The sequence below is a fragment of the Macrobrachium rosenbergii genome, chromosome 4, assembly GCF_040412425.1.
Source record: "Macrobrachium rosenbergii isolate ZJJX-2024 chromosome 4, ASM4041242v1, whole genome shotgun sequence".
Classification (NCBI taxonomy): domain Eukaryota; kingdom Metazoa; phylum Arthropoda; class Malacostraca; order Decapoda; family Palaemonidae; genus Macrobrachium; species Macrobrachium rosenbergii.
The window spans coordinates 31813679-31838483 of NC_089744.1; the positions used below are offsets into that span (position 1 = coordinate 31813679).

At 45.4% G+C, this 24805-nt stretch overlaps 1 protein-coding gene across 1 annotated transcript in view; it reads left to right on the top strand.

The window, feature by feature from the left end:
- The window catches only part of PDCD-5 (programmed cell death 5), a 36925-nt gene that overhangs the window by 8806 nt on the left and 3314 nt on the right, over positions 1-24805 (top strand). The window contains exon 3 of the mRNA XM_067093104.1: positions 1479-1642. Coding sequence (XP_066949205.1) covers positions 1479-1642 — 164 coding nt within the window. The remainder of the gene's footprint in view (positions 1-1478; positions 1643-24805) is intronic.

The window sequence follows — 24805 nt, forward strand, 5'->3', positions numbered from 1 at the left end:
TGGGCCGGAGTTCAGTTCCCGCGGCCGGCTGATAAAGAGTTAGAGGAATTTATTTCTGGTGATAGAAATTCATTTCTCGCTATAATGTGGTTCGGATTCCACAATAAGCTGTAGGTCCCGTTGTTAAGTAACCAGTTGGTTCTTAGCCATGTAAAATAAGTCTAATCCTTCGGGCCAGCCCTAGGAGAGCTGTTAATCAGCTCAGTGGTCTGGTAAAACTAAGGTATACTTAACTTTTTTTTGTACTGGCTGACCAGTGTTATCATGGGAAAAGGGTTGCTGCATTAAGATCTCTTGGGATTTAATTTTCTTGCTAATTCATGAATTGTGTTATAAACTTTTACATTATTATCTTTCCTGAGTTTAGGGGTGAATCTCAGTTTTATGGCTGGCTACCAGGGCAGTGATCTTTGGCACAGGGAATTGCCTTTGCTCCCTCCTGCACCCTCAAGGCCTACTCTGGCACACAAGTCCTTAAGTAATAAGTCCTTCCTAAGCCAGTCTCCAAGGCTTTATATCCCCTCTGAGTCAGCAGTTATCTTTTTTTTTCAGAGTATAAGACCCTACCAGAGCTCTTTGTATGCCTAAGGAAGCTTTCCAAGCAAAAGGATGAAGGTTGCCCTCTTGTCCAAATGGGGAAAGTCACCAGTTTGAGGAAGGTGAAGATAGAATATAGAATTTAGGCCAAAGGCCAAGTGCTGGGACCTGTTAAGCCATTCAGCACTGAAACAAAAATTTACAGTAAAAAGGTTTGAAAGATGTAACAGGAGGAAAACCTCGCAGTTGCACTATGAATCAGTTGTTAGGAGAGGGTGAAAAGTAAGATGGAAGAAAGAGAATATGATTGGAGGCACAGTAAAAGTAATGAAAGGGGTTGCAGCTAGGGGCCGAAGGGCTGCTGCAAAGAACCTTAAGTAATGTGTGTAGTGCATTGCATGAGGTTCACTGATGGCAATACCCCCCTACAGGGAAAGAAGGTGAAGATGAAGTTCTATTTTCCCCCCTCTAATGGCATATCCTTTGGTTGTGGCTTGTCTTTGGAGATATGGGAGTACATTGGAGAAGATGATGGGAGAGCCACAGGTGGTAGTTGATCTTGGAGGTGTGGTATCACTTTGCCCTCCGAGAGAAACAAATTGTCCACTCTGCCCTCAACTGATGCCTTTTGATTTTGCCCACAACAGTGAGAATTTCTTGGCACTAAGCACAAGGTCAAATGCATTCTTGAGAAAGAAGCAAAGTGTGTCGTACCACTAGGGTTCAACAGTCACTTCTTCATCCTTCCAAAAATCACAACTGAACAAAGTTCTTCATGTGACCACTCTTTAGACTGTTTTCCAGTGTGCTGCAAATGGATTTGTATAAATAATGAGTTTATATTTATGACTGATGTTTAAAGGAACTTTTTACAACTTGAAAATTTAGTGGTGCATGAAACATTGTCACATATCCACACAACGTAACTCTATTATTTGCAGTAAACACCATCATGGTAGCCAAGCCAGAAAAGGGTAAGCAAGTGGAATCAATAATTGTACAAATGGCCACTACAGGACAGATTGGAGGCAAGCTATCAGAACATGATCTCATTGGCCTGATTGAGAAGGTTAATGCACAAACACAGAAAACTACAACAGTAAAGGTAAATTAGTTTTTTTTTTCATGATTTTGTTAGAGTTTTTTAATATTTGGATGTGCTAACATATGCAAATCAGTTAATTACCATTGCCATGTACAGTATAATTTGGCTTGAAATATACTGTACATGGCAAAGTTTAGATATTGGTTAGGTTAATGCTTGCCATAGAATACCAGTACCTGTACATAGCCAAACTCCATAATACTGTAATATTGCATAAGCCTAGCTTATGCAAAGTCTCAGGAGTGGTAATCAGTGATTATTTGTCAATAACTTTCCTAACACAACACAGTAAACATGTGCATCCTAACACAACACAGTAAACATGTGCATAATATTAGTTAGTTTGGAATAATTACTAAAACAATGAATGTTTCAGATTGTTAGGTCAAGAAAAGCAGTACATGCCATAGCCTGCATGTTGTACTGTATTCACCAGTAAATGTCTAAGATCTGTTGTGAATAGCTAAAATTAACACTAATTATGGTGAAGTGAACACAGGATAATACAAGGGCAGGGTCATCAGTACATTCTTTTTCATCCTCTTCCCTTTCTATCAGCAATTCAGTTGAAGTTGTATCATGCTTCACCTTTCTCTCTCTCTCTCTCTCTCTCTCTCTCTCTCTCTCTCTCTCTCTCTCTCTCTCTCTCTCTCTCTCTCTCTCTCTCTCTCTCTCTCTCAACATGCACAAGATGTTGAAGTCACTGGCTCAAATGCACTAGATGATGGTTTCTTTAAAAAATAGTTTGTTCATGAGACTTACCTGTCAGGTATATATATAGCTGTATTCTCTGAAGGGACCGACAGAAATTCAAAAACTTACGGCACACGCAGTGGGGCCAGGTGGTTAGTACCCATTCCCGCTGCTGGGAGGCGGGTATCAGGAACCATTCCCATTTTCTATTCAGATTTTCTCTGTCGCCGGTATTGTCAACACCTGTTGTCAATACCTCCGTCGTTGGATTTCGAAAACTTTTCCAGTTGAGTATTCTGATTGTCTTTTGGTTTTTGACTTTGGATTTGTGGATAGGCATACGCTTTTGTGGACTGTTTTGATTTTGGTTTTGGCTTTTCTTTGAACACTATGTCTGGTTCTAGTTCTGCTAGTTTCAGGGTGTGTGTTGTGAAGGAGTGTAAGGTGAGGCTACCGAAAGCTTCGGTAGACCCTCACACAGTATGCATGAGATGTAGAGGGCATGTCTGTTTGTTGGATGATCGCTGCAAGGAGTGTGAGTCTTTGCCTGATTCCGATTGGAAGGTTTACGACTCTTATGTACGCAAGTTAGAGCGTGACCGTATCAGGAGGTCTTCCTCCAGGAGTGTGTCTGCTGGTGGGAGTCAGGGTATTAATTTGTCACCTGTTAACCCTTCTAATGCTTCACCTTTCCCTGTAGTGTCGCCTTCGGACCCTGTGATTGCGTCTGCGGAAGGTAATGCCCTTGCGCAGATTTTGAACTCCATTCGTGCTTTGGAGTCGAAAGTGCTGGCGATAGAGAGTGTAGTGAAGTGCAGTGATCCCCCTAGTGTTGTGGAGGGGGCGTCAGATCGGCCCTATAATGCCTCTAGGCCTGGACCTCTGCTGAACTCCCAGGACTCAGGGAGTGGGCATGTCGAAAGCCGCAAGAGGGTTACGGGGACCCCCCACCGATCTGGCGTCCCTTCGGCAGGCCATGTTGTCGTTTCCCAGGCTGCCAAGGATCGTGCTCGCGCACGCGTCCTTAAGGATTGCTTCTCGTCCTTTGAGGCGCCCTCTCCACGCAAGGGGTCGTGTTCTCGGGTGGACTCTCGAGCTTTCAAGAGAAGCTTCGCAGAGGAGGACGCTTCTCCTCCTCTTTCTCGAGCACTCGTTTCTTCTCCTGAGTGGTTACACGAGTTGCCGCCGCAGAAGAGGACCAGGACTTCTTCCGAGGAGGACGTTTTTGAGCGTCCCAGTCGCCCCAAGAAGAGAGCTGTCGTCGCCCATGGTAGAAGGAGGAGGACGTCCCCTTCCCCCTCTTCTTCTCATAAGAGCAGCCCTTCTCCTGAGAGGGAGTCTTCTCCTTCGAAGCGTCTTCTCCAGAACATGCAGCGGCAGTTGGCTTCCCTTCTTGCTGCAAAGGAGTCTGAACCTCGTAGGCGCCGCAAGGATTTGACGCTGCCCGTTAAGAGGTCTAAGAGGTCTCCCTCTCCTGCTCTTCGTTCGTCTCTCTCTCCTGCGAGTTCTGGTCGCCCTCATCGTTCGTCGGATCGTCGGGTTTCCTTGCCTCGTCGTGACGCTCCTCAGGCTGCTGATCCTGACTTTTCTCTTGCTGGTCAGGACGCCCCTCTTGCAGCTCGGCAAGACGTTTGGCATGACGCTCATCTGGCTTCTCATCACGCTCTTCAGGACGCTCGGCAAGACGCTTCTCTCCCCTCTCATCTAGACTCTCTTCAGGACGCTCGGCAGCATTCGAGGCAGGACGCTCGTCAGGACGCTCGGCAGGATGCTTCTGTGCGGGACGCTCCAGAGTTTTCTTCTGCTCTTTCGCGCAAGAAGAGGTCTCTTTTCCGAATCGGACCTCAAGGTCTTAGTCTTCCTCAATTCCCGGAAGACTCTCCTGTCGCTCCCATCGAAGAGGGAGAGTTGTCTCAAGAGTAGGACTCTGCAGAGCAGGAACAGCCCCCTTTGTCGTCTTCATCGGACTATCAGGTTTTGGCCAGTATGCTGAAGGAATTATTTCCTGATAAATTTCAGCCTTCTGCTCCTCTCTCTCCCCCTTTGCAGTTAGCTTCGTCGAAGGTGAGGAAATCACCCGGCTTCCTTCAGATGAAGACATTGCTCGCTACCAAAAAAGCCTTCAAGAAAGTCAGTTCGTGGATGGTAGATCGGAAAACTCAAGGCAAATCTTCCTTTGCCCTACCTCCCTCTAGATTGTGCGGGAAGGCTGGGATATGGTACGAGACTGGAGAAGAAATTGGCTCCAGAGTCCCTTCTTCTTCCCAAGGCGACTTCGCGAGTCTCGTCGACGCTTCAAGGAGGGCTCTCCTTTCTTAAGCTAAGGTGACCTGAACGCTTTCAGAGACTGACCATCATCTTAAAGGCCTTTTTAGGACTATGGAGGTCTTCAACTTTTTAGATTGGTGCTTGGGGGCCTTGGACTTGAGGACTCGGAGTCCAGACTCTATCTCTCTGGGGGAGCTGTCCAGTGTGCTGTCGTGCATGGACAAGGCCGTCAGAGATGGCGCGGATGAACTGGCTGCTCACTTTGGTACGACCCTCTTGAAGAAGAGGGCTTTATACTGCAATTTTGCAGCAAAGTCAGTTTCTCCTGTGCAGAGGGCGGAATTGCTTTTCGCCCCTCTTTCTAGCCATCTCTTCCCCCAGCCGCTAGTCAAGGATCTCTCCTCCAGCCTTAAGGAGAAGGCTACACAAGACCTCCTCGCGCAGTCTTCCAGACGTCCTAATGTCCGTCACGTCTTCTCAGGGACTAGCTGCCAAGAGGCAGAAGCCCTTTGTGGCAAAGCTTCCTCCTCAAAATCCTTTCCTCGAGGAAGAGGCCTCTCCAAGGGGCAAGAAATGACTCACCAGACCTCCAGACACCAGTAGGAGCCAGGCTTCTTTTGTTTTCGGAAGCCTGGAGAGTAAGAGGGGCGGACTCCTGGTCCCTCAGTGAAATCGGGAAAGGTTACAGGATCCCGTTCCTCGAATTTCCCCCCGTCCTCAACTCCCAGGGATCTGTCGCCCTCTTACCGCCCAGAGAAGCAACAGATTCTTTTCGATCTGCTTGAACAGATGCTCGAGAAGAGAGCCATAGAGCAAGTCCTGGATTTGGAGTCTCCAGGATTCTACAATCGTCTCTTCTTGGTTCCAAAACAGTCAGGGGGTTGGAGACCAGTCCTGGACGTCAGCAGACTGAACCATTTTGTCGTCAAGGAGAAGTTCAAGATGGAGACGTCTCAGTCAGTTTTAAGTGCGTTAAGACCAGGCGATTAGATGGTCTCGCTAGATCTCCAGGACGCCTATTTTCATGTCCCCATTCATCCTTGGTCGAGGAAGTTTTTGAGGTTTGTCCTGGGGGGACGAGTGTACCAGTTCAGAGCTCTGTGTTTCGGACTGAGTACGGCTCCTATGGTTTTCACAGTCCTGATGAGGAATGTTGCCCGGTGGTTTCACGTAGCGGGCATAAGGATCTCGCTCTATTTAGACGACTGGCTCATTCGAGCTTCGTCGAAAGAAAGGTGTCTGGAGGACTTGCATTCAACGTTGGAGCTGACGAAGTCCCTGGGACTTCTAGTGAATTTCGAGAAGTCACATCTGATCCCTTCTCAGTCCATTCTTTACCTGGGGATTCAGATGGATTCAGTGGCTTTTCGAGCCTTTCCATCCCAGGAACGTCAGCAGCACTGCTTCGAAAAAGTTTCGGCCTTCCTGGGGAAAGAAACATGCTCGGTGAGGGAATGGATGAGTCTGCTGGGGACCATTTCATCGCTGGAGAAGTTTGTTTCCCTGGGGAGGTTGCATCTCAGACCCCTCCAGTTTTTCCTTGTGGACAACTGGACGAACAAGGAGGATCTAGAGGAGACTGAAGATCTCTCTCTCTGCCAAGGACCATCTAAGGTGGTGGCTCGATCCCATAAAATTGGCAGAAGGGGTTTCTCTCTCTCTTCAGAACCCCTGACCTAGTGTTGTTTTCCGGACGCCCACGTCGGGATGGGAGCAACACAGGGGGAAGGAAGTGTCAGGCACCTGGAAGGGGAACAGGTGTCCTGGCACATCAATCTAAAAAAAGAACTGGGGAGCGATTCTCTTAGCTCTTCAGTTCTTCGAAAATCTAGTTGTAGGCGGGTGGTTCAGATCAACTCGGACAACACCACGGGCCTGGCGTACCTCAAGAAACAAGGAGGTACTCGTTCTCGCTCCCTGTTCCTGATTGCAAAAGAGATCCTGTTGTGGGCCTATTCTCGACAAGTTACGCTTCTCAAGCGTTTGTTGCAGGGGTCGAGAAGAACGTGCAGCGGACCTTCTCAGTCGGCAGCGTCAACTTCTTCCGACAGAGTGGACTCTGCATGCAGAGGTGTGTCAGGAGCTTTGGAAGCTTTGGGGGCGTCCCCTGGTGGACCTCTTTGCAACGTCAAGGACGACAAGGCTGCCTCTGTACTGCTCTCCCGTACTCGACCCAGGGGCAGTAGCAGTAGATGCCCTCCTTTGGGACTGGAAGGGTCTAGACCTGTATGCCTTTCCCCCATTCAAGATCCTGGGGGAAGTCATCAGGAAGTTTGTGGCCTCAGAAGGGGCGAGGATGACATTAATCGCCCCCTTTTGGCCTTCAGCGGAGTGGTTCACAGAGGTCATGACATTCTTAATGGACTTCCCAAGGACGCTTCCCATGAGAATAGATCTTCTCAGACAACCCCACTTCGAGAGGTACCACAAAAACCTTCCCGCTCTGAGTCTGACTGCATTCAGACTATCGAAAAGTTGGTCAGAGCGAGGGGTTTTTCAAGACCAGTGGCTAAGGCGATCGCCAACGCCAGGAGAGCCTCCTCCAATGCAGTGTACCAGTCGAAGTGGGTCATATTTAGGAAGTGGTGCAAGCTTAAGGGAATTTCCTCGACCACAACCTCTGTGTCCCAGATAGCCGACTTTCTGTTTTATTTGAGGAAGGAATTAAAGCTGGCAGTACCTACCATCAAAGGTTACAGAAGCATGCTGTCAGCGGTTTTTAGGCATAGAAGCCTCGACTTAACGGACAACAAAGACCTTCACGATCTTCTAAGGTCTTTTGAGACTTCTAAGGTAGCTCTCCCTAAGTTGCCTTCGTGGAATTTAGATGTTGTTCTAAAATTCCTTATGTCTAAAAGATTCGAGCCTCTACATTCTGCATCCTTCAAGGACGTATCCAGAAAAACTATTTTCCTAACTGCTCTGGCGACGGCGAAGAGAGTTAGTGAACTTCAGGCTATCAGCAAGATTATAGGCTTTAGAGGCCATGATGCGGTATGTTCTCTGAGCCCTATGTTTCTTGCTAAAAATGAAAACCCGTCTTCCCCTTGGCCCAGGTCCTTCGAGATTAAGGGTTTGACGGAGATCACTGGACAAGAACCAGAGAGAACCCTGTGCCCTGTCAGGGCTCTGAAATTTTACTTACAGAGGACCCAGGATTGTCGAGGTCCTTCTAACAATCTGTGGTGCTCGGTTAAGAGGCCTGATATACCTCTTTCTAAGAATGCTCTGGCATTCTTTTTAAGAAGCACCATTATAGATGCCCATTCCAGTGTTCAAGACAAGGATTTGAGCCTTTTGAAAGTCAAGGCTCACGAAGTGAGAGCCATTGCTACCTCAGTGGCTTTCCAGAAAACTTGTCTCTCGATGACATTCTGGGTGCCACTTTTTGGCGAAGCAATTCTGTGTTTGCTTCACATTACCTTACTGAAGTAAAGACGTCCTACGAGAATTGCTGTGTGCTAGGGCCTTACGTTTCCGCAAATACGATCTTGGGGGCAGAAAGCGACTCTCATCCTCTCCTATAGTTAATGGTTAGGTGTCTTTTTAAATTTAGTTATGGTGTTGTTTTTTATGGTTGTTGGGTCGCCACCGGGGGTGGTCGTCCCAGTCCTTAGTTTATGTTATGACTTCATGACGTAACTAGGATTGGTCAGGTGGTTGTTTCGTTTGTCGCTTGCCCTCACAATAAGGTCATATGGTCTAGTCACATTGTGGTCTCGCCCCGGTTGACAGATCATCTAGAATTCACCGGCTTTATAGGTCGCTACCTCGCTGGAGACTCTAGTAAAGCAGAAGCAGACTTGGGTGACAGTAATCACGAAGTCAGCAATGCTAACAGGTAAGGAACCAAGGCGTCAATCGCCTATATATGTTTGTTTCCTAAATCCTATTCTGTCTCTTCCCACCTCCAATGGTGGGATTCAGCTATATATATATCTGACAGGTAAGTCTCATGAACAAAATTATATTTTTATAATAAAATAAAGTTTGTTCATACTTACCTGGCAGATATATATATAATCATAGTACCCACCCTCCTCCCCTCAGGAGACGTAGCTCTAGAAAATCTGAATAGAAAATGGGAATGGTTCCTGATACCCGCCTCCCAGCGGCAGGATTGGGTACTAACCACCTGGCCCCACTGCGTGTGCCGTAAGTTTTTGAATTTCTGTCGGTCCCTTCGGAGAATACAGCTATATATATATCTGCCAGGTAAGTATGAACAAACTTTATTTTATTATAAAAATATCATATGTAGATTGGAATGTCCAGTTTTTCTTATTATAATTAAGTTTCATATAAGTAACTTACCAAATACTGTAATTACATAGCTACAGTTTCAACTCGCTCAGCAGCTTAAATTTTAAAAATCGTGGTAGCACTTCATTTGCTTTCGTCTGGGTGACTAGCCCCCCCCCCCACTATTGGGGAACAACAACAACAATATAGCTGAAGAGCTCAGTTCGTTTCTGCCGGCTTCTAACTGAACCTCGGTTGTATGCAGCAGCTTGCTTTTCATTGCTTTTTGGTTGATATTTCTCCAGGATTCAGTGAAGTACTTACTCTTGGTAGCCTTCGAGCTTATTAGCTTTAGTTTAGGCTTTTTGAGACCTCTTTTGACCTTATTATGCTGAACTCTAGTTCTTCCTGTATTCGTTATTGTAGCGAAGGCTGTGAGACCAGACTTATGAAAGCTTCTTATGATTCTCATACTTTTTGTACTAATTGCATGGCGCAAGTGTGTACTAAAGAACTTACTTGTTACAAGTGCAAGGACTGGGATGATAGAAAATGGAAGACTTTGAAAGCACATTTGGATAAGCTTGAGAGGGATAGAAAGAGAAAGGTGGCTTCAAGGGCCAAAGGTAGGGCTTCAGCTAGCCTAGAATTTACACCTAAGACTAGTACAGGCAGTCCCCAGTTATCGGCAGGGGTTCCGTTCTGACGGCGTGACGATAACAGAAAGCGGCGATTTTCGGTTATTGGCGCCTCTGTTAGGTATGTATTGGCGCCAATACCCAATTATCGGCACCGATAAGCGGGAATTGGTGGTTTTCAGCTCCAAAAATTGCCGATTTTTATCACTAGGCAAGAGCTGTAAAACCTGATCGTTGATAACCGAACCCGCCGATAACTGGGGACTGCCTGTATTGTAGATAATGTGCTTATTCTCTCTTCCCCTGTTCCTATATTGTCTCCCATTCCCAGCCCTCCTACTATACCACCTACTCCTATGTCTGGCTCCCATGCTTCCGAACCTGATCCCATTGCCAGCTTGAATCCAGATTCGATCAGAAATTCAATCTGGTAGTAAATACTGTGGCTGAATTAGGGGCATCCCTAAAGGTCCTAATGGACAAAGTATGTGTGGACAAGGTGACTAGTGACACTACAGTGCAGTGTTAGTGGAGGAGGTGGCTACTCATCCTGCCAGTTCTCTTAGACGAAGGTCCCTGTCATACTCCCCTAAACCTGGGAGGAGTCATACCGGAGGTCCAAGGGAGGTCGATGGGGTTTGCCCACTGGTAGTTACCCCCTCAGTCGAGCCTGGTGATCGATCCCAGGCTTTGACAGACAGCCGTTGGAAAGGCGTCCTTATGGATATGCAGCAGTTGTCCTCTGGTTCAGAGAATTCCAGTCCTGACAAGGGAGCCAATGACGCTTCCCAAACAAGTCTCGGCCTTTGAAGAGGTATGCAGCCAATGCTGACCGCTCTTCTCCGCTGCCTTATAAGCAGTTTAAGGAACCTCTTCGCAGCCCCTATCCTTCCTGTAGCACTTGGGACAGCCTGAAACGTTTTTCTCCTGATCACCCTTTTGTAGAACGGCAGTGTTTGGCGCCCAAGCGTCCATTGTCCTCTTCTAGGTGCCTGTCGTCACACGAATGCCCAGCACCAGCTCCCGAGCGCTTGGTGCCAGCTCTCGAGCGCCCGGCGTCACTTCTTCAGCTGCTTGCTTCGGGTCCTTCCTCGCCCGCTGTGAATGATCCATCTTCGACGCCCATTCAGTGGCAACTTGATGACATTTTGGGCTTTATACAGAGGGCTCCTACTGCAGCTTAAGCAGCTACAGACTTGTCTTTGTCCCCAGTCTCCTTGGATGATGAGGAGTTAGACCAGGATCCTGCTCCCTTAGCTTACACAGTTCTTCACAAGTATTTCTTTTTTACTCCAGCTGCCCCCATCTCACCTGCCTCAACTTTCATGATGAGGAACCATCCTGACAGTTCTAGGCTCCCCAAGATGGCCCTTTCCTCCTATTCAAGAAAGGCCTTGAATGAAGTTGGAGTTTGGCTCTCTGAGAATAGGGAACAAGGCAAGGCTGTTTTCTATTTTCCCCCCCCCTCGGCTTTCTCATGGGAGGTATCTGTCTTACGCCACCGGAGAAGCTCCTTCTTTGGGAGTCGCTGCCTCCCCCAAAGGGGACTTCTCCAGTCTTATCGATTCGTCACGTCAATCAATCTTCTTGTCGGCGAAGATAATGTTCTCATCGATGGAAGTCGATCACCTGGTCAGGAACATTTTTAAGGTTTACGAGGTCTTCACTTTTGTAGACTGGACAATCAGAGCCCTCGCCAAGAAGATTGATGGATGTTCCGATTTGGCTGGAGACTGCTTCAGACTGGCTTGCCATCTTGTCCTGCGCAGACAAAGCCATCAGAGACGGCTCCTTGGAACTTGCTGCTCTTTACTCCTTGGGGATCCTCAAGAAAAGATAGTTGTGGTGTTCTTTCACAACTAAGGAGTCACTTCCATGCAGAAGTCAGCCCTTCTTTTCTCGCCTTTAGACTATCACCATCTCTTTCTTCAGGCCACAGTTAGGGAGATAGCTTCAGACCTCCAGAAGAAGTCTATGCAGGATCTCCTCGTACAGTCTGCTAAATGACCTAAAGAGTCATCCTCTTTTGGCGCCAAGTCAGTCTCACCACTCCAACAACAGCCCTTTTGTGGAAGCAGGCAGAGGTTTCAGTCTAGGCCCTGATTCCAGCGTACGTTTCTCGGCCAGGTCAGTAAAGAAGACCTCCACCAAGCCTTCTTTCAAGAAGTGAAGATTCAGTCCTTCATGCACCAGTGGCCACCGTATTGACAGCCTACTTGGAAGGCTCAGAGAGGTATTCAGAAGAGAGCTGTAGAGGTGGTTGAGGATGTCGACACAGGCTTTTTACAACCGTCTGTTTGTAGTCCCCAAGTCATTGGGGGGTTGGAGACCTGTCCTTGATGTCAGCGCTCTAAATGTCTTCGTCAGAAGATGAAGTTCAGGTTGGAGACGAACCAGTCAGTCCTGTCATCCGTTCATTAGGGCGATTGGATGATTACCATCGACATGCAGGATGCATACTTCCATGTCCCCATTCATCCGGACTCCAGGAAGTACCTCAGGTTCATCTTCCAGGACAGAGTTTTTCAGTTTCGAGCTCTGCCCATTGGCCTCTCTACAGCTCCTCAGGTATTCACGCGAGTTCTCGTCCCTCTGGCGAAATGGCTCCACCTTCTAGGTATAAATATCTCCTATCTAGACGACTGGCTTCTTCGATCCCCTTTGAAGGTGAAGTGCACGAAGGACCTACAGAAGACCCTTCTCCTCACTGAAGAACTAGGATTACTCGCCAACTTTCAGAAGTCCCAGCTGTCACTGACTCAGGAAATTCTTGGTTTCGGGCTTTTCCATCCCGCAAGAGAATCGAATCCTGCCTTCAGACAGTATGGTTTTCTCTCCAGTTTTGCTCGGCCAGCCAATGGATGAGCCTTTTAGGAACTCTTGCTTCCATTGAGTAGTTTGTCCAGTTGGGCAGACTCCATATGAGAGTTTTGCAATTCTTTATTGAAAGCCAGCTGGGACATAAGAACTTATCCAGACTCATTTGTGTTTCACATAACTTTGGAGATCAAGGCAGACCTGCAATGGGGGCTGTCAAAGGAAGACTTTCGAAAGGAAAGTCTCTCCTTTCTTTGAGCCCCAACCTAGACTTAATTCAATGCATCGGATGTAGGTTGGGGAGGCCTTCTGGGGAACATGGAAGTTTCCGGGATGTGGTCCCTGGAACAGAACCTCCATATCAGGGTCAGAGAGTTGAAGGCAATCCGTTTAGGCCTACAATTCTTCTCGACCGTGACTTTCAACAAAACAGTGGTGGTCCACTCGGACAACACCACTGCGCTGTCCTACTTAAGGAAGCAGGGCGGGACTCACTTCTTCTCCCTCTGCAAGGCAACAAAGGACCACCTTCTTTGGGCAGAGCAGAATCGAACCAAGAAAGTCACTCGGTTCATATAAGGAAAGTTGAACATTTTGGCAGATGAACTGAGCTGTCGCAAACAGGTCCTTCCTACAGAATGGACCTTGGATTCCCCGGTCTGCATCGACCTATGGGAGCTGTGGGGCAAACCGGCCCTGGACCTGTTTGCTACGTTGAGAAATCATCGCCTTCTTTTCTCTTCTCCGGCCCACGACCCTCTGGCATGGGTGACAGACACCATGCTTTAGAATTGGTCAGACTTAGACCTTTATGCATTCCTGCCCTTCAGCATGTTCAGGGAAGTGATGAATAAATTCCAGACCCATCACAACGTAACAGTGACTCTGGTAGCTCCACTCTGGCCTATGAAAGAATGGTTCCTGGACCATATGAGACTGTTAGTAGACTTCCACAAAGACCAGGTCTTCTCAGACAGCCTCACTTCAGACGATTTCACCAACGACTGTCCACTCTTGCCCTGACAGGCTTCAGACTATCAGGAAGCTCATCAGAGCGAAAGGCTTTTCAAGACCAGCTGCAGAAGCTATTGCAAGATGTAGACATCAGTCTTCTTGGAAGATCTACCAGGCCAAATGGATGACATTCCGCAGATGGTGTAGAAGACATAACGTCTCGTCTTCTCAGAAATCTGTGACTTAGATCACGGAATTTCTGCTCTGAGATCCTGTAGAGGTTTGTCTTCTACCATTAGAGGATACAGGGCCATGTCGAGTTCCATCTTTAGACACAGAGGTCTGGATCTGTTGGCGAACCAGGATGTTAGCACTCTTATAAGTCTTTCGACACATCCAAACAGAGGAAGATAGACTCGGTTGCTTGGAATCTCGATTTAGTCCTGAAGTGGCTATCTAAGCCCTCCTTTCGAGCCCCTTCGTTCCATGTTATTAAGAGATCTTACTAGAAAGACCCTCTTCCTTGTTGCTTTGGCTACTGCCAACATGTCGTGTGCTGTAGGCCATAGATAAAAGGTTAGGATTCTTGCAAGGAGACGCAGTCTGCTCGTTTACTCTCGGTTTCCTGGCTTAGATCGAGGTACCATCCAAGCCCAGGCCCCGTTCTTTTACAGTACCATTAAGAATTTGATGGAGATCCATGGCCTGGAAGAGGAAGAAAGAGCTCTTTGCCCTGTCAGGACCTTAAGGTTTTATCTGGACAGGACCAAGAAGATCAGAGGACCCTCAAGCAACCTCCCGTGCTCTGTGAAGAATCCTTCCCGACCCCTTTCTAAGAACACTTTGTCGTTCTTTGTAAGGGACCTTATTGCTGAGGCACATTCTCAGATTCAAGAGGACATCTTGCCTTCTTTTAAGGTTAAAGCCCCCGAGATCAGAGCAGTCGTTACCTCGTTAGCTTTCAGACATAACTCGTCCGTCTCTTCTATTTTACAATCTACGTATTGGAAGTGTAATTCTATCTTCACGTCGCATTATTTACGAGAAGCGGAAACAGTGTTTGAGAACTGCAGTACTTTGGGTCCGTTGTCAGTGGCTGGCATGGTATTGGGGGACGAAGCATTGAAAGCATCCTTTCTATCCTTTACCTCTTCGCCTTGATATAGGTTGTTGAGTCTTTGAGGAGCCTGGGGTACCTTGTACCTGGAGTACCCATCAGTTTTTAGTGGATGGTTGGTGGTTTTTATTTCAGTGTAGGTGACACCATTGTCTGGTTGTTTTATTGTGGTACTGCGCCTAGGGCAAGGGCACTTATTGATGCTTTGCTAGCCATCAGACATATTCTTTGGTGCAAAGCTTTCACCGAAGTAGAGGCGCTCCAAGGCTACACCGCCACGCCACTACAGATTAAGAGGAACACCAACAGAGCAGTATTTATCTGCAGTAGCTCTTTTACCAGGTAAGGAAACAACAGGCATTGTATCAATGCTAGCAACTTTTCTGTTTCAAATTCATTACCATTACTGAATGTTTTGGAGTAGAATATGTCCATGTATCCCACCTCCGGTCAATGTGGGATTCAGCTATGTAATTGCTTGGTAAGTTACTTACATGAAAATGTTATTTTCATAATAAAATTAAGTTTCATATACAGTATATATACCTACTAAGTAATTACAGAATCAGACCCCTCCCTCCTCCCCTCTCACGGACATAAGGGCACAAACGAATTGAGCTCTTCAGCTGTGTTGTTCCTGTTGTTCCCCGATAATGGGCGGGTCTAATCACCTAAACAAAAATGATAGAAGCACTACCGCGATTTTTAAAATTTAAGCTCACGCGATTTTTAAAATTTAAGCTGCCACGCAAGTTGAAACTATAGCTATGTAATTACTTGGTAAGTATAAATGAAACTTAATTTTATAATGAAAATAACATTTTATAAGCAATGGCATTTTGAATGTGTCTAAAATTTTACTTATCTTACATAGATGACATCCATCTCTTCCAAAACTTTTATTCCATTATCAAATAGTGAAGATGCCTTTGCCATTCTCTGTCTTGAACTTTTTTTCTGGCACATCCAAAAATTTTTGTTTCTTAGTCTCTCCACTCTTTTCCTGTCTTCAAGTTCAGTAAGTTATTTATTTGTCAGTTTCTCAGTCTCAATAGTTTTAATGGAAACTGTTGATTATCTTCATCAACTTGCAACTATAATACTGTCCTATTAATTATTTCTTCAAGAAGGCCATCTTTCTCAAAGCTTTTGGATGTACAGTGCATCCTCGACTGGCGGCGGGGGATCCGTTCCAGCGCCATGCCGCAAGTTGATGTCCAACATAAGTTGATTTTTCACCATTATCAGTGTTTACGGCGCTGTAACTTGATGCAACCATAAGCGCTATTAACTTCATGCCTATTCTTGCCGTTAGCACCGTCAAGAGCACTGTAACTTACATCAAGTTACGGCACATTAAAATGCTGTTAATGCCACTGAAAAAGTGCTGTAAGATCGAATCACTGTAAGTCACTGGTGCCATAAGTCGAGGACGCACTGTATTTCATTTATGTCTTCAGAACTTTTTTCCAAATTCCATTCATATATCCCTTTGTTACTTAAAGCCGTGCTGAAGCTACATTCTTAGTCACCTTTATGATGTTGAATATCTCTCTCTCTCAAAATTTTTTTTTTTTTTTCATAGAGAATTTGGCTCTTGTCAACAAAATTTTAAATCTTATTAAGAGTAACCCATGGTGGGGGGCAAATGCACAGTATGTGTAGTTTACTGTAATGTGATACATACATTGAAGAAGAAATTATTGTACTGTATTACGTACACATCTCCACTGCATTAAATAAATGCCAGTTAAAAGTAATGTACCAGAGAGAGAGAAGGTGGGCCACAGTAAGTGCATAGTTTACTTAACTCAATACATACATGTTATGTATATATACATAAGCTAGTGTAGGCTGGACATACACAGTGACAAGAAATTTTCTTGGCCAAGAGTGTCTTTATTTTTAGATTTTGATAGTGTTGGTTGGGCATATGCAACAATTTTTTAATCACATACAAAGGAAAAACTAGCACTACAATATGAAATACAGGTTGACCATCACTAATCTGGCATCATTGGGAGCTGGAGGGTGCCGGATTAGCCATTTGTTAGGCTAGAATACACGAAACCCAGTAGCTAAGTACCTCATCTTAGAATTAAAGTATCCCATAAATCAGTACAAGTTGGTTAATAAAGAAAAGACAATTATCAAATACAGGTAGTGCTCGAGTTACGATAATTCGACTCACGATATTTCGAGTTTACGATGGGGTTAGCAATAATTAATACCGATACCAAAATATTTAGGAAAAAATATTTTTAGATTTCACGCAGGCGCAGGCAGCGAGAGAGACCAACTTACAATAGACCAACTTCTTTTCCTCCATCTCTTTATTCCATCTGCTAGTTAAAAAAGTAAAAGAGAATGATAAAAGTATTGTTAGTAACGTTATACTCTTGCGTAAATGTGTACAGCCATAAACAACCGAACGGGAAACTTGTTTTGCTAATAATCGTATTGGATAACAACTGTTGTGCTTGTATTTCAACCATCGTATAGTAATACACAATTACAGTACTGTAGTTATGTTACAAATGACGTTAAGTACTGTACAATAGGACTGATATATTTTTTACACTATACCCTTATTTGGAGAAAAGATCGGCAGGGAAATATACTGCTACAGTAACTTTAAGCTACAAGTTGTAGCTGAAGCTGAGAAAACAATGTTAAAGCTGCCAATGACTATAAATTATCGTGCATTGGCAACATGGATGAAACTCGACCATAAATAAAACTGGAGAGAATGTATTTTAATCAAAACTACTGGGCATGAAAGAATACAAATTACTACTGTTTTCACGCCGATAAAAGATAAAAATACGTAAGCTCAGTATTATGATGAAATCAAGAGAAAATAGCGAACGGAATCTTGATTTTTTCACACAAAACAAACATTCCCCAAAACGCCAGCCGCGATTCCCGAGAACGTCATATATTAATGAAAAAAATAGCTAAATTAGTTTCACAACGAGACATTTAAGTTATATTTCAACTTAAAAACACTTGGTATGACGAAAAATATCCTCGCCCCAAATAAATAAAGTATCCATATTCATTTAACCTAACTAGAAGCAAGAAAAGCGCTTTGAACTTAGTTGAATGCTGTGAAATAAACACTGCGATACCGATTCCCAAAACAAAACATTGATCGCAATTTATAATACAATTGGAAACACTGTAGTAAAGCATAACTTTTTAAAAGACCCATGAAAAAGATGCACATTTGTTATGTTGATGTTTGTATAATACTGTTAATATGTGAATAGAGTTCAGTATAATGTAGGCTAGGCTACCAGTTTGTTGATGCAGCATACTGCGCCACGAAATCGAAGCGGCCGGCGAGCGAGTTAGTGCAGCGACCAGGGAAATTTGAAAATTAATGCGGAAACTTTGGAAATTACTCTAGCCGAAATTTGTGCTGGATTACTGATTGTTCCGGACTACTGATTGCCAGATTAGTGATGGTCATCCTGTACTAGAAATACAAATATTACATTCCAAATAGAACACAACTAAATTAGAATAGTTAAAAATCCACATGACAGATATTTCAAATAAGAAAAAACAGTTTAATCTTCAAAATCTGAAAATATTATGCACATTACCATTAAATTTTATAAAAATACCACACAAATGTGGCAAAAACATTACCATTAAATTGTGTAAAAATACCACACAAATATGGCAAAACATTGTTACCATTAAATTGTGTAAAAATACCACACAAATGTGGCACAAATGTTTTAATGTATTGCAGTTTTACTTTATTTAGTTAATAATATTGCAATACACTCCCTGAACACCTGAGTTAGCCCTTAATCCCAGTAGCCCGAACAACCCTCAATTACCTGTTCCATTATAGTGGGAATTTTAACAGCCAGTGTTACCAACGCTGCAGGTAAAATCTGTCACTTGAGCTACCATAACAAACAGTTGGCAACGCTGACACAGGTGTGTGCCGAGATGCCCCATTTTCGTCAATTGCTTTTTGTTCACGCTGCTGGAAGGTTGTTTCCTTCTGCAGTGCGAGGTTTTAATCCTATTGCTCGACTTCTCTTTGTATTTTGGACCTCTAGTGAAGACCTGCATTGTATTTACTGGTTTCTTCTCCTGTTTTTCTGGATATCTTCGATGTGGAACGTCTTTTAGAATTGGACTCGCTGGTTCCCAGTCTCAATTGGTCATCATGGACTCTTTTCACCTACTACCGCGCCTTCGGCTTTGACATCGACCTCGACTGCCCCTACGACTGTGGATGCTGGAGCACATCGCTTCTTCTTCCTGTCAGAGACAGATGAGTACCTTGAGACATGATAGACATTCTGTCAGGTATGCAGGAAGGTAAAATGTGATGTCCAGACTCATTGCGATGAATGTTCCCATTGGAAGGCACAAGAGATGGAGGATTACATTCGTCATCGCAAGTCTTTGGCTAGTAAGGGCGGCAGACGTCGTTCAGATTCTCGTTGCCTCAAGTGTCTCAGGCTTCTGCTAAAGATCAGTTGATGGATTTAGCGAGTTCAGAGGCAGTCAAACAGATAGAGGATATGATTGCAAGTAGTATGGAAAATTTAATAGCTGGTCTTCTTCAACATTTCTCAGATAGGGATAGTAGTAGTGTTAGGATGTCTAATCCTTCTTCCTTTTCAGTTCCCCTGCCCGTTCCAGAACCAGCCCTAACGGGTGCTAAGGGTAATGGCAGAATTGCAAACCTAGTGGGTAGGGTCTGCGGCCCCCTTGGTGCGGAGCAGGCAGTGAAGGATTCTGCCTCCCCCCCCCACCAACCCCCTTGTAGTGTTGATAAATTTAATGTTGATAATGTCCGGATCAAGATCTAGGTGTGATAAAGGAGGATAGGTTTGGGTTTGGTAGTGAGAAGAAGGTATTAAGGGTGCAGAGTCGTTCTCCTGGACAGGTTCTGGTTTCGGATTCGAGTGGTTTTTGTGCTGTGGCAAGAGTTTCTCCTTCATTGCTTCTTTTCAGTCTGGCTCAGTCTCAAGTCAATGTTTCAGTTACAGTGCTGCAGAATCCTTCTGCTTTTGCTCCTAACTCACTTCCGACTGTTTCTGAATCTCCTACTGTAGTTTCCCCCCTTCCCTGTGTTTTCTACTCCTCCATCTAGTAAGGCGGATTCTGGTGTGTCCTTTCGGCTTCTAAAGCAGTTTGCGGGACCTGCAAAAAAAGAAGTATACCTTAGTTTTACCAGACCACTGAGCTGATTAACAGCTCTCCTAGGGCTGGCCCGAAGGATTAGACTTATTTTACGTGGCTAAGAACCAATTGGTTACTTAGCAACGGGACCTACAGCTTATTGTGGAATCCGAACCACATTATAGCGAGAAATTAATTTCTATCACCAGAAATAAATTCCTCTAACTCTTCATCAGCTGGCTGGGGGAATTGAACTCTGGCCCATCGAATGACAGTCTGAAGCTCAACCAACTCAGCCAACGAAGGGCTGCGGGACCTGCAACTGGATTTGGCAGAATACAAGGCAGATTGCTGGGTTTTTCGACGGGTACAGACCCATGATGATAGGTTATTTTTTTCGAATGGTTTCTCTAACATTAGAGAGTATGTGACACAGTAGTGTCCAGAATTCATGTCGGATATGTTTCAGGATTGTTGAGGGGTGGCAGATTCGGTGTACCTTCTGTCCTTTTCGTTCTAAGTTTTCTTCAGGGTTATCTGTCTCTTCATTTCCTGCTCCCACATTCTCTGTTGCTCCCTTTACAGTATCCTCTTCAGCCTCTTCCTCTGCTCCGGTCTTTCCTGCAGCTTCCACACCTTCCATTTTCCCCTCCTTCTTCAACTTTGGTTTTCCTCCTCTCAGGTAACTTCTTTTTTATGCGTCTGCTATTCCTTTGCCTCCCGCCTTTCCTTCCTCAGTACTGTCTTCTCTGGTAGGAGGAGCTTCCGGACAGGTGAAAACGCAGTTTCGGCAGATTTTGGCCGCAGGCGTGTCATGTTCCATCCCTTTGGGTATGCGCAACCCCTTACTTCCACTTCAAGTGGCTGTTCTGGTAGTATCAGGTATTTCACAGGGTTTGCGTGTCACTTCCAGTTAGGGTTTGCGCTCCGCAGTTTTGGCAGGGCTTACAGTACCACCTTCGAGCGGTTTGTGGCTTTCATCGCCTGCATTTTCCACAGCGGTAACTCCAAGGGTAGCTTCTACCTCATTCATTCTCCCTCCTCCTTCATCATCTTCCGTCCCTCCACAAGCGGTTTCATTTGCGCATCCTCCCCCAGGATTTAGTAATGTGGGTTTGGCTACTCTCACTTGTCTTCCCCTTGGTAATAATGGGGAATCGGCTCCGGGTTTTTTCTTGGTTCAGCCTTCTCTTCTTCCTGGCGGGTTCAACTATGCAAATTCAGCTCCGGGTACACGATTAGGTGTGGGTGCGCAGCATTCTCGTTAAGGTGGTCCACTTGCGAATTCTTCATCGTTGTCCGGGCTTCGTTCAGCGCCTCTTCCTTTGTCGGTCTTGGACTGTTCGGACATTGCGGAACAGGATTCTTATCCGGAGGTGCAGGAGATTCTGGCGGACGTAGACTGTCCTCATGCCAGCAGTAACGATTACGGACACATGCTTGAGTATGTTACTTCTTTGTACCTTCAAGCAAGAGCTCCAGATCTCCCGGTTTAGTCAATTCTTTTTTTTTTTTTTTTTTTTTATGACACTAAGCCAGCTCCTGCCTCTTTTTCGTGTTGGCTGGTTTGGTTCAATTGGGTTAGACAGGCTTTGGAGGAGGTGGACATTCGTTTAGCATCAGTAGTGGCTTCTAATAAACAGCACTCTTCTTTATCCGTGTAGGACGATTTATGCATTTCAAGGTAACCCTTTGGCAGGTGTCAGGTTGCCATTCAACGAATCGGTTGAGGCAATCCTGTCTAAGTCCCCGGCGTTGTCTCGGCTCGTAGGGACTTCTCTTAGGGAAGTAGGTGCTTGGAGGATGTGTTGCACAATCAGACTGAGGCTCTTTGCGCACTCTCTCTGGATGACGTCAGGTTTACTGTAATGGGGTTCTAAAGAGTGACGGCTATGTCCCTTCGGATCCGTGGCTGTTGGCAGTGTAATAAATTTATCTCGAGGGGGCTGACTAACCAGACGAATGCTCTGGCTTCGTCTATGACGTTTGGAGCAAAAAAGTCGAAATTTCCATCTTGGAAATTTTCCCCCTCAGTATCCGGACCTTCATAAGAGGGTTTGCTTAGAACACCATTAGCCTTGCCTTAGCTAATTCTTGTTCAAGGATGATGACTTAGCCGTATGACGAACATGGTTGCTTCGAATTCATGTCTCCAGTGTCGGCAACTACGCATCGTCGAGGACACAGAGTATTGAGGTATCTAGACGATTGGTTGATCCTTGCCTCCTCTCTAGAGGAGCTAGTAAGAGCGAGGGAATTCTTATGGAATTTTTAACCTATTCAGGTAGGAGGATTCTCTCTCTTCCTTTGAGGGTTTTCACAACCCTGGAGAGAATCCAGTCGGTCCTTCAGTAGGTAGAAGGGTTCCCGTCCAGCAGGGAACGGCCGGTACCAGCTTGGAGGAGCCTCTTAGGGAGATTGTCTCCTCTCTCTCTTAATTCCAGGGTCTTGCCTCCGGATGCGCTCTCTTCAGGTATGTCTCAGGAATCGCTGGGACTTGCGCAATGAGAACGCAGTTATAGTCGGGAGTGATTCTTGCCTGTTGGATCGTCTGTGGTGGTCAGAAGAAGTGCATCTGACACCAGGAAGGTCTATCAACTCCCCTCTTCCCAACGTTCATCTGTACACAGATACCTCAGATCAAGGTTGGAGAACAACCTTGGAGGAGACCCAGGCCTCAGGCCTCTGGCGGCGTTCGGGAACGAGGAGTCAATAAATCTTCGGGAAAATCATGTTTGTAAAGGAAGCCCTCAGTTGTTTTCAGTCCTAGTGCGCAATAGAGTAGTGGCTATGTTTAGCGACAGCGTAATTGCTATGTTGTATCTGAAGAACTAGGAGGGGGAACAGGCTCGACAGAACTCGATACTATAGCACAGAGAGTCCTGAGAGGGTGCAAAGAATAAAAGTGTCTCTTCTTCCCCAATTTATATCGGGAAGTCTCAACGTACGGTCCGATTTGCTAAGTCACTCCCGTCAGGTATTGGGGGGGAGAGTGGACTTTGGCTCTGGAAGTAATATGTCATGTTCTCCGGAAGTGGCCAGCAACTGTGGACTTATTCGCGATGTGATTAAACCATTGTCTTCCGGTTTATTTCTCATCAATGGTGGTCCCCATGTCGATAGGCACCGAGGTGACATTACAAATTGGAATCACGTGCAGTTGTACGCCTTTCCTCCATCCGGTCTCATTCATCAGGTAATAGGGAAATTGCGGGAGAGTGCCAAGATGACTATGACTCTAATAGCTCCCTGCTCGCCATAACACGCTTGGTTTCCGGAACTCCTAGAACTCCCTACGGAAGTTCCGATGTCCCTACCCATGCGAAACTTCTTCTCAGACGACCACATTCTCACTATTATTATCCAAACCCTCGCATGCTATACCTAGTTGCAGGGCGACTGTAGTGTCGTAAGGAAGGTCATTCCATCACTAGACCAGGTTCAGCTGGACAAGGTGTAGAAGTTAGTTTTGTAAGGAAGGTCATTCCATCTCTAGACCTTCCATAGCCAAAATAGCTGATTTTCTCTTATTCCTTTGGAAAGTCAAGGGTCTTTCATATTTGGCTATTGCTGACTACTGCTCAACGATTAGCAGTAAAATTAGTTTCCAAATTCCTGAAGTTTCAAGCAGTAAGAAAATCGATGATTTATTACGTTCTTTTAAGATTGAACGTCCTGGTTTGCCAACTCGGGTCCCCTTCGTGGGACTTATTGGAAGTACTTCAATATTTTTCTTGCGTTCCCCTGCCTTTGAACCCATTGAAGCTATAACATTAAGACACTGACTAAGAAGTTGCTTTTTCTTACAGTTTTAGCTTCAGCTAAAGGGTTGGGCGAGCTTCAGGCAGTTTCTAGGTTGGGTTCCTATGCGAGAAATGATACGTATTTGTCTGTCTTCCGGAATTTGTGGCGAAGACAGGGTCGGAGGTTAAAACTCTGCCTCGTTCATTTAAAGTTCTTTATCTGCAAGTGTTCATTACTGGCAATCCAGTGGAGATATCTTTATGTCCGGTGCAAGCATTAAAGTCTATTTATGAAAGGTTGGGAAACTCCGTCCGCTTCTGCACACACTTCTTATCTCTCTGCGGAATCCTTCCCGTCCGCTGTCAAAGAACGCGATTAGTTACTTTTGGAGAGAGGTGATTTCCCAGTCTTCGCGGGATTGTTCTTCGTCGTCTTCAGCTCTGTATTTCCCCGACCGCACAGTATTTGGAGTATGCCCACTTCATCTTCCTTTCCCAAGAATTATTCACTGCCGTCTATTCTGGAAGCAGCTACTTGGAAGTCCATCTCAGTGTTTACTTTCTTTACTTAGAGACGTTCGATTCGCCTCATAGCGTATAGCGGTGAAGTCTATTATCTAGGGTGTGTTCATTTAGCTGAGGTGGTATTCGCTTAGTGCGTAGGTTCAGAGGGTTATTCTCTTAGTCCACGTGCAGCAGCGAAGTCTATTATCTAGGGCGTTCATTTAGCTGAGGTGGCATTCACTTAGTGAGGAGATTCTTAGGTTAACCAGATAGAGGAATTCCTTTTAGCCTTTAGAATTCTTAGGCAACAGTGATAGTATAATCACATGAACTTAAGTTTAGTACGTTTTAAGTATCTTAGTCTTTGGTAGTTTCCCTACGAGGGTCCAAGGGAGTGCTCTAGTAGGCTAGGCTATTTCGTCGGCACTGAGATGCTTCTTCGCTCGTCGATCGTCGGGCCTTATCCAGAGGATCAGCGGCTCAGCACACTGCTTCATTTCCCTCCATACATGAGAGGCTATGAATAGCCACATGGGAGGTCGACGAACCAAGAGTACTGACCTGACTGTCAATCAAAGTACTCTCCAGCATGTCTCTTCACTGAAAGCATTGATTGATATGGTGAGTGTATGATTAGATGGATATCTTGTGCAGAGCAGATTGGTGAGCTACCATCTCTGCAGTTGTCAAAGTGGCATGCAATAGAATTGATCCCTCCTCCTCTAAATATTGTTAATTGGGCTCAGGTGTTCAGGGAGTGTATTGCAATATGAAGTTTTCATAATAAAACTAATATTGTAACACTTACCTGAACACCTGAATGATTCCCACCCTCCTTTCCCCACATCAATTTTGACCTTGAATAAAGCAATTTATGAAATTGGGGCGTGTCGGCGCACACCTGTGTCAGCGTTGCCAACCGTTTGTTATGGTAGCTCAGGTGACAGATTTTACCTGCAGCATTGGTAATGCTGGCTGTTAAAATTCCCACTATAGTGGGACCGGTAATTTAGAGTTGTTTGGGCTAGTG